Source organism: Asparagus officinalis, chromosome 5, assembly GCF_001876935.1.
Source record: "Asparagus officinalis chromosome 5, Aspof.V1, whole genome shotgun sequence".
Classification (NCBI taxonomy): domain Eukaryota; kingdom Viridiplantae; phylum Streptophyta; class Magnoliopsida; order Asparagales; family Asparagaceae; genus Asparagus; species Asparagus officinalis.
In genome coordinates this window covers 81,901,498-81,914,741 of record NC_033798.1, presented here as the reverse complement: position 1 = coordinate 81,914,741, position 13,244 = coordinate 81,901,498, and the positions used below count along the sequence as shown (strand labels likewise).

Here is a 13,244-nt window from a genome sequence, read left to right as displayed (position 1 = left end):
TAATCTCTAATAAAATCAAGATGGAAAACTCCAATTTATGTGGGTAATTCTGGTCACAAGACATAAGCTATCTTCTCGATTGTCTTTTTTTTTGCATAATAACACATCGATTATCAACAAGAGAAGCTTGATTATATGAATGCATTCAACTAAAAGAATTTACGAAATTTGGTATGAGTACGAATTGACTATAAGCATTTTCTATTCATATTTATTTCCCCAATAACTTATCTTCTCAATATACATCAAGATATCACAAGCTACTAGAAAAGAAATCAAAGGCACAACTTCATAAAAATTTATAAGAATTTCCCTGTGGTGAAAAATGTATCCAGAAAACCAAATTATGTGCATTAGACCATAGCTGAACCATTGGCAGCGTTGTTATATACTCTATTGTGGAGAAAAGTAAGTAGTGAAGCTAGTAACTGATCCAACTAGGAAGGAATATATATACTGTAATAATATATTTTAACATCTAACTATAAATCCAAGTGATCTGGTATCCATACTTGTACACTATAATCTATGTATACATGAGAAACTAGAAGAATACTCTTCAACCAAAACTCGCCCTTCTTCAATCCTACAGATAATTTTTCCTCTACCAAATAATTCTTGAGCGTCCTTTATACTTTTCTTAACTATTGAAGTAATCTAATACATCATTAATAACAAATCTATTAATAGATTTAGATAAATCTTGAATGTTAACTCCTCAAGTCCATGAAGGCAATCAGTACATTTGTCAATCCAGATATAATCATCATCAGAATAAATGACTTTAGCACCACAAAATAGTCACTTTCATTTCAACTGAGTTGAGCAGTATTGCAACTATAGTTTTGATAGATGATATGTCATAACACTAGATCAATTATCTTCTATCATCGAGTTACTTTGCATTCAAATAATTTATCCTTCATTTTAATCCATTCTCCAAATGAATTCAAGTCCAAATACTAATATATATTCATAGCCACATATTTCACCATGCCTTACGCTACCCACAAATGAATATGTAATTCCAACAAAAGTCAATACTAAAGACACCCATACATCCAACATTTCTGAAGTATATAGCTCCAAATTCCAAATTTGATTCTACATGTAGAATGTTTATAATAATTTGATCAAATAATTTAGAGCACTATTCATAATTGTAGGCATATAAAATTGCTTATAGGTCCCTTAGCTCAGCTCGGCACAAACCGACGAACCAACGAGGCGACGAGATCGACGAATCGCATCAAGCGACGGAATGCATCCATACACGTGCGGGATCAAGCCAAGTGTTCGAAGAGTCAACGAGTCATCCAACCAAAGGCATACTCGGACGAATGACGATCGAATCAAGATCGGTTTCGGACTCCAACTCAGAAGCGGATTTACTGCCTAATCGGGATCCGAATTTACTGCCAAATCAGATCATCAAATCAGAGACTAAGTTAATCAAATCACGGACAGAACCAAAGGCGGAAAACACCAAAAACCACCACCTAGAGGGGCTCGGCCGAAGCCGAGCCAACTTCAGGTGGCTCGGCCCAAGCCGAGCCACCTCAAGGTGGCTCGGCCAAGGCCGAGCCACCAGGCGAGCTCATCTCTTTGAGCCAGGTTCCCAGTTTCGGCGAACCGCTCAAATCAGGCGAGCTTAACAGTTGAGGCGAGCTCATCTCTTTGAGCCAGGTTCCCAGTTTCGGCGAACCGCTCAAATCAGGCGAGCTTAACAGTTGAGGCGAGCTCATCTCTTTGAGCCAGGTTCCCAGTTTCGGCGAACCGCTCAAATCAGGCGAGCTTAACAGTTGAGGCGAGCTCATCTCTTTGAGCCAGGTTCCCAGTTTCGGCGAACCGCTCAAATCAGGCGAGCTTAACAGTTGAGGCGAGCTCATCTCTTTGAGCCAGGTTCCCAGTTTCGGCGAACCGCTCAAATCAGGCGAGCTTAACAGTTGAGGCGAGCTCATCTCTTTGAGCCAGGTTCCCAGTTTCGGCGAACCGCTCAAATCAGGCGAGCTTAACAGTTGAGGCGAGCTCATCTCTTTGAGCCAGGTTCCCAGTTTCGGCGAACCGCTCAAATCAGGCGAGCTTAACAGTTGAGGCGAGCTCATCTCTTTGAGCCAGGTTCCCAGTTTCGGCGAACCGCTCAAATCAGGCGAGCTTAACAGTTGAGGCGAGCTCATCTCTTTGAGCCAGGTTCCCAGTTTCGGCGAACCGCTCAAATCAGGCGAGCTTAACAGTTGAGGCGAGCTCATCTCTTTGAGCCAGGTTCCCAGTTTCGGCGAACCGCTCAAATCAGGCGAGCTTAACAGTTGAGGCGAGCTCATCTCTTTGAGCCAGGTTCCCAGTTTCGGCGAACCGCTCAAATCAGGCGAGCTTAACAGTTGAGGCGAGCTCATCTCTTTGAGCCAGGTTCCCAGTTTCGGCGAACCGCTCAAATCAGGCGAGCTTAACAGTTGAGGCGAGCTCATCTCTTTGAGCCAGGTTCCCAGTTTCGGCGAACCGCTCAAATCAGGCGAGCTTAACAGTTGAGGCGAGCTCATCTCTTTGAGCCAGGTTCCCAGTTTCGGCGAACCGCTCAAATCAGGCGAGCTTAACAGTTGAGGCGAGCTCATCTCTTTGAGCCAGGTTCCCAGTTTCGGCGAACCGCTCAAATCAGGCGAGCTTAACAGTTGAGGCGAGCTCATCTCTTTGAGCCAGGTTCCCAGTTTCGGCGAACCGCTCAAATCAGGCGAGCTTAACAGTTGAGGCGAGCTCATCTCTTTGAGCCAGGTTCCCAGTTTCGGCGAACCGCTCAAATCAGGCGAGCTTAACAGTTGAGGCGAGCTCATCTCTTTGAGCCAGGTTCCCAGTTTCGGCGAACCGCTCAAATCAGGCGAGCTTAACAGTTGAGGCGAGCTCATCTCTTTGAGCCAGGTTCCCAGTTTCGGCGAACCGCTCAAATCAGGCGAGCTTAACAGTTGAGGCGAGCTCATCTCTTTGAGCCAGGTTCCCAGTTTCGGCGAACCGCTCAAATCAGGCGAGCTTAACAGTTGAGGCGAGCTCATCTCTTTGAGCCAGGTTCCCAGTTTCGGCGAACCGCTCAAATCAGGCGAGCTTAACAGTTGAGGCGAGCTCATCTCTTTGAGCCAGGTTCCCAGTTTCGGCGAACCGCTCAAATCAGGCGAGCTTAACAGTTGAGGCGAGCTCATCTCTTTGAGCCAGGTTCCCAGTTTCGGCGAACCGCTCAAATCAGGCGAGCTTAACAGTTGAGGCGAGCTCATCTCTTTGAGCCAGGTTCCCAGTTTCGGCGAACCGCTCAAATCAGGCGAGCTTAACAGTTGAGGCGAGCTCATCTCTTTGAGCCAGGTTCCCAGTTTCGGCGAACCGCTCAAATCAGGCGAGCTTAACAGTTGAGGCGAGCTCATCTCTTTGAGCCAGGTTCCCAGTTTCGGCGAACCGCTCAAATCAGGCGAGCTTAACAGTTGAGGCGAGCTCATCTCTTTGAGCCAGGTTCCCAGTTTCGGCGAACCGCTCAAATCAGGCGAGCTTAACAGTTGAGGCGAGCTCATCTCTTTGAGCCAGGTTCCCAGTTTCGGCGAACCGCTCAAATCAGGCGAGCTTAACAGTTGAGGCGAGCTCATCTCTTTGAGCCAGGTTCCCAGTTTCGGCGAACCGCTCAAATCAGGCGAGCTTAACAGTTGAGGCGAGCTCATCTCTTTGAGCCAGGTTCCCAGTTTCGGCGAACCGCTCAAATCAGGCGAGCTTAACAGTTGAGGCGAGCTCATCTCTTTGAGCCAGGTTCCCAGTTTCGGCGAACCGCTCAAATCAGGCGAGCTTAACAGTTGAGGCGAGCTCATCTCTTTGAGCCAGGTTCCCAGTTTCGGCGAACCGCTCAAATCAGGCGAGCTTAACAGTTGAGGCGAGCTCATCTCTTTGAGCCAGGTTCCCAGTTTCGGCGAACCGCTCAAATCAGGCGAGCTTAACAGTTGAGGCGAGCTCATCTCTTTGAGCCAGGTTCCCAGTTTCGGCGAACCGCTCAAATCAGGCGAGCTTAACAGTTGAGGCGAGCTCATCTCTTTGAGCCAGGTTCCCAGTTTCGGCGAACCGCTCAAATCAGGCGAGCTTAACAGCTTAGGCGAGCCCCATCTCTTTGAGCCAGGTTCCCAGTTTCGGCGAACCGCTCAAATCAGGCGAGCTTAACAGCTTAGGCGAGCCCCATCTCTTTGAGCCAGGTTCCCAGTTTCGGCGAACCGCTCAAATCAGGCGAGCTTAACAGTTTAGGCGAGCCCATCTCTTTGAGCCAGGTTCCCAGTTTCGGCGAACCGCTCAAATCAGGCGAGCTTAACAGTTTAGGCGAGCCCATCTCTTTGAGCCAGGTTCCCAGTTTCGGCGAACCGCTCAAATCAGGCAAGTTTAACAGTTTAGGCGAGCCCCACTTCTTGAGCCAGGTTCCCGGTTATGGCGAACCGCTCAAAACAGGCGAGACTAGCAGTTCAGGTGGGCTGCATCAAACTCCCACTTGGTCAAACCTTCAGATAGTTAGGACCAAAGCCACAATCCCCCGCCAATCCTCTTCAATAGGATGGCGGGACCCCCACTGTCATGTTAACGGTCACCTCTGACAAATCAACTTACCAATCCTCTTCAAAAGGATGGTAGGTCCTCAAAGTCGCTCCGATCGCGGCAATCCCTATCATGTTAACGATTACCTCTGATAGCCGACACCATCATTCCCGCAAATGATGTTGTCCAATCAATCGTCACACTCATACGTCCCTGAACGATTTGATTCTCCCAGCACCGTCTTTCCCATAAAAGGCGTTGTTGTTTGATAGTGGCCTACTATGCGATGTGCTGCTATTTCAGGGTTCGTCTTTGCCCCAAGAGAAGACAAATCAGGGTTCGTCTTCATCTTTGCCCTAAGATAAGCTTCCCCCCTAGACTCCAACTGGTGCATGAGTCTAAACTGCCCCCTTACACTCCAACTGGTGCATGAGTCTAAACTGCTCCTACCCTCCGACTGGTATACGAGGTTAAACTGCTCCCTTAAATCCAAACGCCTCGAAAGGCTAAGGATAGAGGAGAAATTTTAGCATTGAGCCTAAGAGAGACTCCTCGACAACTTACCATGCTAAGGGCAAGAGCATGGCTAGTCCAACTCAAACGGCAGTTGGTAAAGACAAATCAAGTCCGTTGATAGCTGAGGGTTTGCTCAAAATCCTAGAAGGCGATCATCAGCTGCGAGTGAAGAGCAGGGATCACTTTACGGGACTTCATATCCAAAGTGTTCCAGACCCCATGCGGCCTGATTCAGGTCTGAAAACTTTGGAGGGGGTTTTGTAGGCAATAAAAATTGCCTTTAAATCCTTATCAGAGAAGTTCAGAACAAAACTGCTAAAACCTCACCCGAAATAGCGAAAAAGGGGAAAACGCAGATATCTCCCAAACCGTAAGGAATTTGGCAAAACGGAGGAAGCGAATCGGCTTGGTTCGGATGGCTCCATCTCGTCGAGATAGGCGATTTTCATATATAATTCGTCCAATTCCGACTTACGGTTTGAAAGTTACGGCCTATTCTTCAATCCATGCTCAGGAGCTCGCCTGCAACTCAAATTCGCCTGCAGTCCCAAATCCGCCTGCAGACCCAAGTCTGCCTGCGCACCTGAGCTCGCCTGCAAACCCAGTTCGCCTGCTAGCTCGCCTGCAGACCCAAGTCCGCCTGCAGTCCCAAACTCACCTGCAGACCCAGTTCGCCTGCAAGCTCGCCTGCAGACCCAAGTCTGCCTGCAGTCCTAAGCTCGCCTGCAGACCCAAGCTGCAGACTCGCCAGCTCACTGTCAACTGCCCACTTGGAGTATGGGAACAGTTACATCAGTGGTCAAATCCCACAAATCAAGGGAGAGGGCACAATACTCCAGGCCCGTCAGATGGCCGTCCACAGTACGAATGAGCAGACAGGCGCCGAAACAGCCTGCACCCTCATAAATGCGGCTCACCTCAGTTGTCCAGGTGAAGGGACGAGAGCCGCCAACGCTCGGTGGTTGGTCAGATCCACGCAAGCATCTGACAGCCGTTGTCACGCATACGAGGAGGGGCTTTCCCACTCCTATGTAGCGTGATGCAGAGCACAGCTCTTCGAATGACCATTGACGGTACGAATGAACAGCAGGACGTCTCCGAACAACGTGTGGTCACATCCCATAATTCAAGGAGCAGTCAAGCTATCTCCCTCACCTCTATTAGTGGTCAAATCCCATGAATCAAGGGATGGCCCATGCCATCCCTTGCCTGTTAAAACCCATCTTCAGCAGCATGAAGAAGGGGATTGGCCGTTGCATATTCTGCTGGGTAATCTCCCAAAGGTTGAACCTGGACCTTTGCCAAAGGCTCCCTCATTTGAGAACCGAAGCTCCGGCAGCAACTTCGATCGGATCACCGAGGGACCCACGTTAAACAAGGAGGGCCTTTCCCTCCGCTTCTGTTGTAAACATTTGATTCATTAGTTTGTAATAAGCTTTCTTATAAATACAAACGAAACTCCTTCCTTCGGAAGAATCAAATTTTCACCCTACATCGACCGGCGGAAATTTCGGTCGATCGACGGAAAAGTTCGGTCGACTGACGGAAATTTCGGCCGGCCGCTATCCAGATCAAAAACGAGAAAAACAAGCAGAGACTTATCCGGTCGACCGGTGCGGTCGACTGAAGGAAGCTCTCGGTCGACCGCGACGGTCGACCGACGAACTCTCTGCTGCCCAGTGAGGAATGAACATAGGTGCGGTCGACCGATGCGGTCGACCGCATTCTGATACATCCCAATACACTGTTTTTGACTCAACTAATATTTGGAAAATATTTATTTGACCTCTGAAAATTATGAAACTTTGTAAAATGTTTTTAATGCTAAAAACAAACTGTTTGGAAAAAGGAATTTTGCAGATAGGTCCTCATACTTTTGGAAAATAGTATTTTGTGAAAAACGCTTAAAAACATAAGTATGAAAACGTGTGTGTGATATCCCAATAGCTTCAAGTGAAGTCAATAACTCTTTTCCTACATTCTATCACTAGAGAAAAAAAATAAAAGATGGCTAATATTCTTATATAGAAAGCAATGCTTGAGTCTTGATATAGCTTGAATTTGATGAAGCTTCTATTTGAATTTGTTGTTCTTGAAATAACGTTGCTTCATCACTATGCCTCCTCCTCCTTTGGATATCATCGTTGTAGCACATATTCCATCCAATCCTCCATTTGTGTCACTAATAAGCTTGATATATGAATTCACTACATTTGTACTTAATAAGCCATTAGTACCGATAATGGTGGTTGTAAAACATCATCAAAACATAAAGGGCTAACAGAGTATCCTCAATGCCCTCCTTCTTCGTGTACACTCACTTGCACCCAATCGCCTTCCGCCCCTTTGGAAGCTCAACAAGCTCTAATGTATCGTTCTTATGAAGAGACTCCATCTCCTCCTGCATAGCTACCTGTCACGAATCAGCCTCCGAACTTTGCTCGGCCTCTCTGAAAGTAGTAGGTATTATCTCATCGATACTCTCCACCGGAAATGCATATGCAACTGTGTCGGCATACCGTGCTGGCACCCGTATGTCTCTCCTATGTCTCCGAACCGCAATAGAATACTAAACCTGAGCCGTTAGTCCCTGATCCTGCACATGAGTACCCGTATCCTCCGCATCACCGCGTGCTCACCTGGCGTCACCTCAGTCAGTACTTTAATGGATACTATACCATCTGGATACTGTGGAGCTGCATCAATCTCCACCACCTGCGATATCTCCTTTGTCGGGTCGCTCTCCACCTGATGAGATCTAGGAAGCTTCAAGATAGAAGCCTCATCAAATGTGACGTTCCTACTTAGCACAATCTTCTTATCAACTGGATCCCAAAGCTTGTATCCCTTGACACCACGCTTGAATCCTACAAATATGGCCTTCCTAGCTCGAGTTTCTAACTTATCAGTTCTAACATGATAATATGCAGGGCAACCAAATATCTTAAGCTGGTCATAGTCATGTACTGTCTCTCCCGACCACATCTCCATAGGGGTCTTTCCCTCAATTAATCGCAGATGAAGATAGCCTATTAATGAGATGGCTCGCATATGAAAGTGTCTTAGCCCAAAAGATCTTCTCCAAACCATTATGCGCTAATAAACATCAAATCTTCTCTAGCAAAGACTGATTTAACCTCTTCGCCACCCTATTCTGCTGCGGCGTATGACTAACTGTGAAGTGCCTCTCTATGCCCTCGTCTCGACATAGCTGCTGAAAGGGGTCTGAAATATACTCGCCATCGTTGTCGGATCGTAACGTCTTGATCTTTCTTCCTGTCTGCAGTTTCAATCTCTTCTTCCACTCCACAAATATATCTAGGACTTCACTCTTTTTTGTCATGGTGTACACCCAACAATGCCTAGAATAGTCATTAACAAACGTGACGAACCAATATCGACCACCAAGTGATGTAGTCTTGGTGGGACCCCAAACATCTGTGTGCACGTAGTCCAAGATGCCCCTCGTCCTATGAATGGCCATCCCGAACTTCACATTCGTCTTCTTGCCAAGAACACAGTGCTCACAGATTTCCACTTTACCACTCTTGGCTCCCTTCAATAGCCCCTGCTTGCACAAAGCCTGCAGTGACTTCTCTCCTGTGTGCCCTAACCTGTAATGCCAAAGCCTACTCATGTCTGCTTCTGAAGTAGCCGAAAAAACCTGACCAATCTCGGTGCTCCCCTTCAGATAGTATAAATTTTAACTGCGGACTCCCTTCATCACCACTAAAGATCCCTTAGTAACCTTCGCTACAGCGTTCTCAAAGGTTACCCTGAATCCCTTAGCCTCCAAATATCCAATTGAGATGAGATTCTTCTTTAGTTGAGGAACGAATCTCACCTCCTTCAACTCACAGACTACTCCATCGTGCATCCGAATCCTCACAGTACCTATCCCACAAATGCTACAGGATTAATCATTTTCCATGATAACAACACCCCCGTCGAGTCTCTCAAATGATGAAAACTAATCTCGCCTAGTAGTCACATGATAAGTAGAGCCAGAATCAAGCATCCAATCCGATGCATCCAAATGGTTCACCTCCGGAGTAATCAAAAGAGAAAAGCTCGAATCATCAGAATCATCGCCTTTCGTAACATTCACATTATTGGCATTCGGGCCCTTTTTCTTGCTATTCTCCTTTTCGTTGACCTTTGGGCAGTCTCTCTTCCAATGTCCTAGTTTCTTGCAGAACGTACACTGGTTCTTAGCTAGCTGGTAACGACCTCTTAACTTTGACCTTCCTCGATTACCACCTTTCAAATATGGGCTTCTACCTCTCGTCGACAAGGCCTCTCCTAAAGTACTAGCACATGAAGTCTTCTTATCCTTCCTCCTCAAATCGTAGTTCGTTAATACGTTAGTCACTTCACTATAAGTGATAGAAGATCTCCCGTTCAGCAAAGTAAGCACGAATGTATCATACTCCTCATCCGGTAAGGAGCCTAAAAGAATAATAGCCTTGTACTCATCCGTGATCTTCTCATCCACATTCGCCAAGTCCGACAACAACTTAGTGTAGTTGTTCACATGAGCCGCAAGCGAGGTGCCTCGGGACATCTAGAATCTGAATAACCTACGCAGCAAATGCAACCTGTTCTCATTACTCTTCGTAAGATACTTATTGTTGAGAATTTCTCACATCTTCATCGCAAACGTTACCCCAATCACATCATATTTCAGCTCCTGTTCCAAACAGGACCTGATCACCCCACAAGCGTTCCTATTCATCTTTTTCCATACCGCCTCTTCATATTTAGGTGGCCTCACATCGACCATGATGATGTCCTCCAAATTTTGAGCATTGAGCGTATCCTGTACGTCGCTCATCCACAAACCAAAATTAATTTTGCCGTAATATTTTACTACACTAATCTTAGTGTTCTGAAAACCCACTTGAACTGTACCCGTCATCTTGCTGCTTTCACCAACTTCTTCACCCATAATCATAAACTCTAAATTGCAAAAAAAAAAAGATTCAAACTTTATAGAATTTAGAAGTTACTCAACTGAACCCTAGATTAGATTCCAAATAGAACTCCTAACCACACAAGGAAAGTGAGATCTTCAACGGCAACTTCAAACCCTAACTCCACCAAAGCCTAGAACTCCAAGAACCAAGCTTCCAACTGAATCTTCCTCCACCTAATCCAAAACTCTAGATCTGAAATCTGAGCTCTGATACCACTTGTTGCGCGCCATGCGGAAGCGTGCTCGACAACCAAACGAGTCGGTGAGCGATGAGAGAAGAAAACCAAAACCAAACACGAGTGCAATTCACAAAACAACGACCAAAATCACACACAAACACAGGAATTTACGTGGTTCGGAAATTGCCTACGTCCACGGGGAGAGTATGAGGAGATTTCACTATATGGAGGAGAAATACAACGTGTTACAACTCACAAAATCACTCAAATATAACCCTAACCAAAGCTCTCAACTCCCTCACAATATCTCCCTCTCAAAGTGCTCAAAACAATGCTAATTCTCTCCTTTTCTCTCCTTAAGAAACCCTAAAAAACATGGTTCTATTTATAACAAAACACAATCCCAAATATATTAGGATTCTAAAATCGAGTCTGCCACACCCTAGTGTGACACACACCACACCCATGGCAAACATGACAGATTCTGCCACACGAGGGTGTGGCAGACACCACACACATGGCAGACAGGACAGATTCTGTCACACCAGGGTGTGGCAGACACCACACCCATGACAGACATGGCAGATTCTGCCACACCCATGGTAGACACCACACCAGAGTGTGGTGGAGTCTGTTTTGGGTTTTTCTTCACGTTTTTTACAATTCCTTCGTCGTTTTCACAGAATTAGGGGCTGTTTGGATGCCTTTAGGAAACTAGAGTATTTATGACACAAAATAAAAAATGGTTATTCACCTCACCACTTTTCGTTCGAGTGTTTACATTGTTTGGTTAGGAATATTTGTGAATCCAAAAATAATTGTATTACATTATTTGGATAGTATAATGTAAACTAGAGTATTTATGACACAAAATAAAAAGTGGTTATCCACCTCACCACTTTCTACAAGGTTTTGACATTTTTATTATTTTTTTGGACACATTTATGACATTATGTCAGCTTTCCAACAAAATCACTCCTAATTTTGGTGATTTTGTTTTCGGTGACATCTCATCAAAAGGTGTAAGTTTTTCATATAAAAGAAAATTTAAACAAACAATGTAAAGTGATGAAAGCTGACGTTGAGACCCGCTTTTTTACACTTTCCATCTTTTTACATGGTAAAAACATACAACAAAATATCCCCTTATTAAGGAACTAATATTAAATCCTTTACGAAAGCCCACTCAGTTATTCTACGAGCCCAAGCCGTGTTCTACTGCTACTTTAGTCCCTCGGATCAATCAAATCCTCAAAGCCCAAACCCAACAAATGTCGAGGCGAACGCACCTCACCGAGATCGGATCCATCGCCTGCGACGATCTCGCCGACGTCGGCGCCGGAGAGAGAGAAGGATGGCTCTCCGATCCCTCTCTCATCACCGCCCTGCACTCCCAATCTCTCGCCATCGCCAACTTCGCTCGATCCCTCATCCTCGTCCTCGGCTGGGATTCCTCCTCTCCTCTGGCCGGCCCCATCAAGATCCGACCCTCTCTCTCTTCCTCCGGCGGTAAGATCAGCGCCCTCGAGTGGATCTCCTGCGGCGATCTCCTTGCTCTCGCCGTTGGGACTTCCGAAGGGTTTCTGCTGGTTTTCTCTGTGGAAGGTGATCTGATCCACAAGCAGGTAAAAATTGATTCTTTTTTGCTTTCCTGATTTTAGAAGAATCCACATTCACGATGCAGTGAAAGTTATTATTTTCTATTCTTCCACTGTGAGCACTGTGAACGGGTTATTAATTCAATTATAAGCGCTGATTTGTTATCGATTGGATGAGATTAAACACTTTCAAGTTAAAAAAAAAAATTAAAACTTTTATGCAAAAAATCTGATATGTCCTAGCTAAAAGACCACCTTAATATATTGAAGAAGAAGAGGAACGCTCTTTTACTCCACTCCATAAAACAGGCGATCATATTATACAATGATTCTAGCATTGCTAGTTGGATTATCAACTTGCAAAAATTTGTAGCCTTTTAATATGGGTTGGTGCCTGGTGAAAAGTCTAAACGTTGACAAAAATCCCTAATTTCTTTTGATGAGTAGAAGAATTGAGCGGCTCTTTTGGTTGTCTGTGACCTTGTATCAACCATTATTTATCTATTTATTATTTGAATAACAGAACCAACCATTTATAAGATGGTGCCTAAATTTTCAGCTAGTGTAATACACATGAACATAGTGCTATTCTTGAAACTACAGCAAGTTGGCAGGTAGGTCAATCTACATTACTTGGTAGTGTGGTATAAGCTCATACAAGTACACAACAACCTCTGTAATCCCCTAACCTATTAAAGAAGCTAACCCGTGATTTTTTAAAAGATTTTTTTAACCTACAAAATAGATATCATTAACTGAAAAAAGATTACATGTTCGCCTCTCATTGTGAGAGCGAGCAGTTTTAGAAGTGAGACATCCCTCACTTTTACAAAAATTACACCAGACATATATGAGTAAATACAAAAGGAAACCATGTGAGGCTGTGAGCTATACACTTATGAGCTCCTGCTGGTATGAAATACATAAAGCCTAAAGAAAAGAAAAAACAGCTTTCATTGCTACCTCCCCTGCAGGAAGACATTGCCATTGATCAAACACAAAAGAAAGTGTGACCCTAACCGGGACCCTTGGGGTCGGCTCAGACCCGACTCCATGATTGCCTGGACACCAAAAACAAAAGAAGGGATGCTCAATATCTTGACCCAATGCATGCCCAGGCTCTACATGAATTGCTGCCATAGTAACGAGCCAGGGAGAGAAACGCCCGATGCTGATGGAAAGCTCAATTATCCTACAACAAGGATATCCGACATGCACCATATCCATGTCCAGCAAACCAATACCAAGAAATATTCTCCAAAATTGAAGATTTCAAGTCGGGCTGATCAAAACTGATCGAAAGCAATGTTGTCCCAACTCCCAAGGAGGACACAATAGAAAACCAAGCTGTACAAACCCGTGAGCCGAACATAATTGCCAGGCTGTGTAAAACATGCAGCTTAGCTGCAGGCATGAACTGAAGCCCGTGCTCCACTA

General features: G+C 45.3%; 1 protein-coding gene across 1 annotated transcript in view; it reads left to right on the top strand.

Annotated features, from left to right (window-relative positions):
• LOC109839884 (rab3 GTPase-activating protein non-catalytic subunit) overlaps nucleotides 11,450–13,244 on the top strand; it is a 29,093-nt gene continuing 27,298 nt past the window's right edge. Inside the window, exon 1 of the mRNA XM_020408332.1 lies at nucleotides 11,450–11,834. Coding sequence (XP_020263921.1) covers nucleotides 11,481–11,834 — 354 coding nt within the window. The 5' untranslated portion in view covers nucleotides 11,450–11,480. The remainder of the gene's footprint in view (nucleotides 11,835–13,244) is intronic.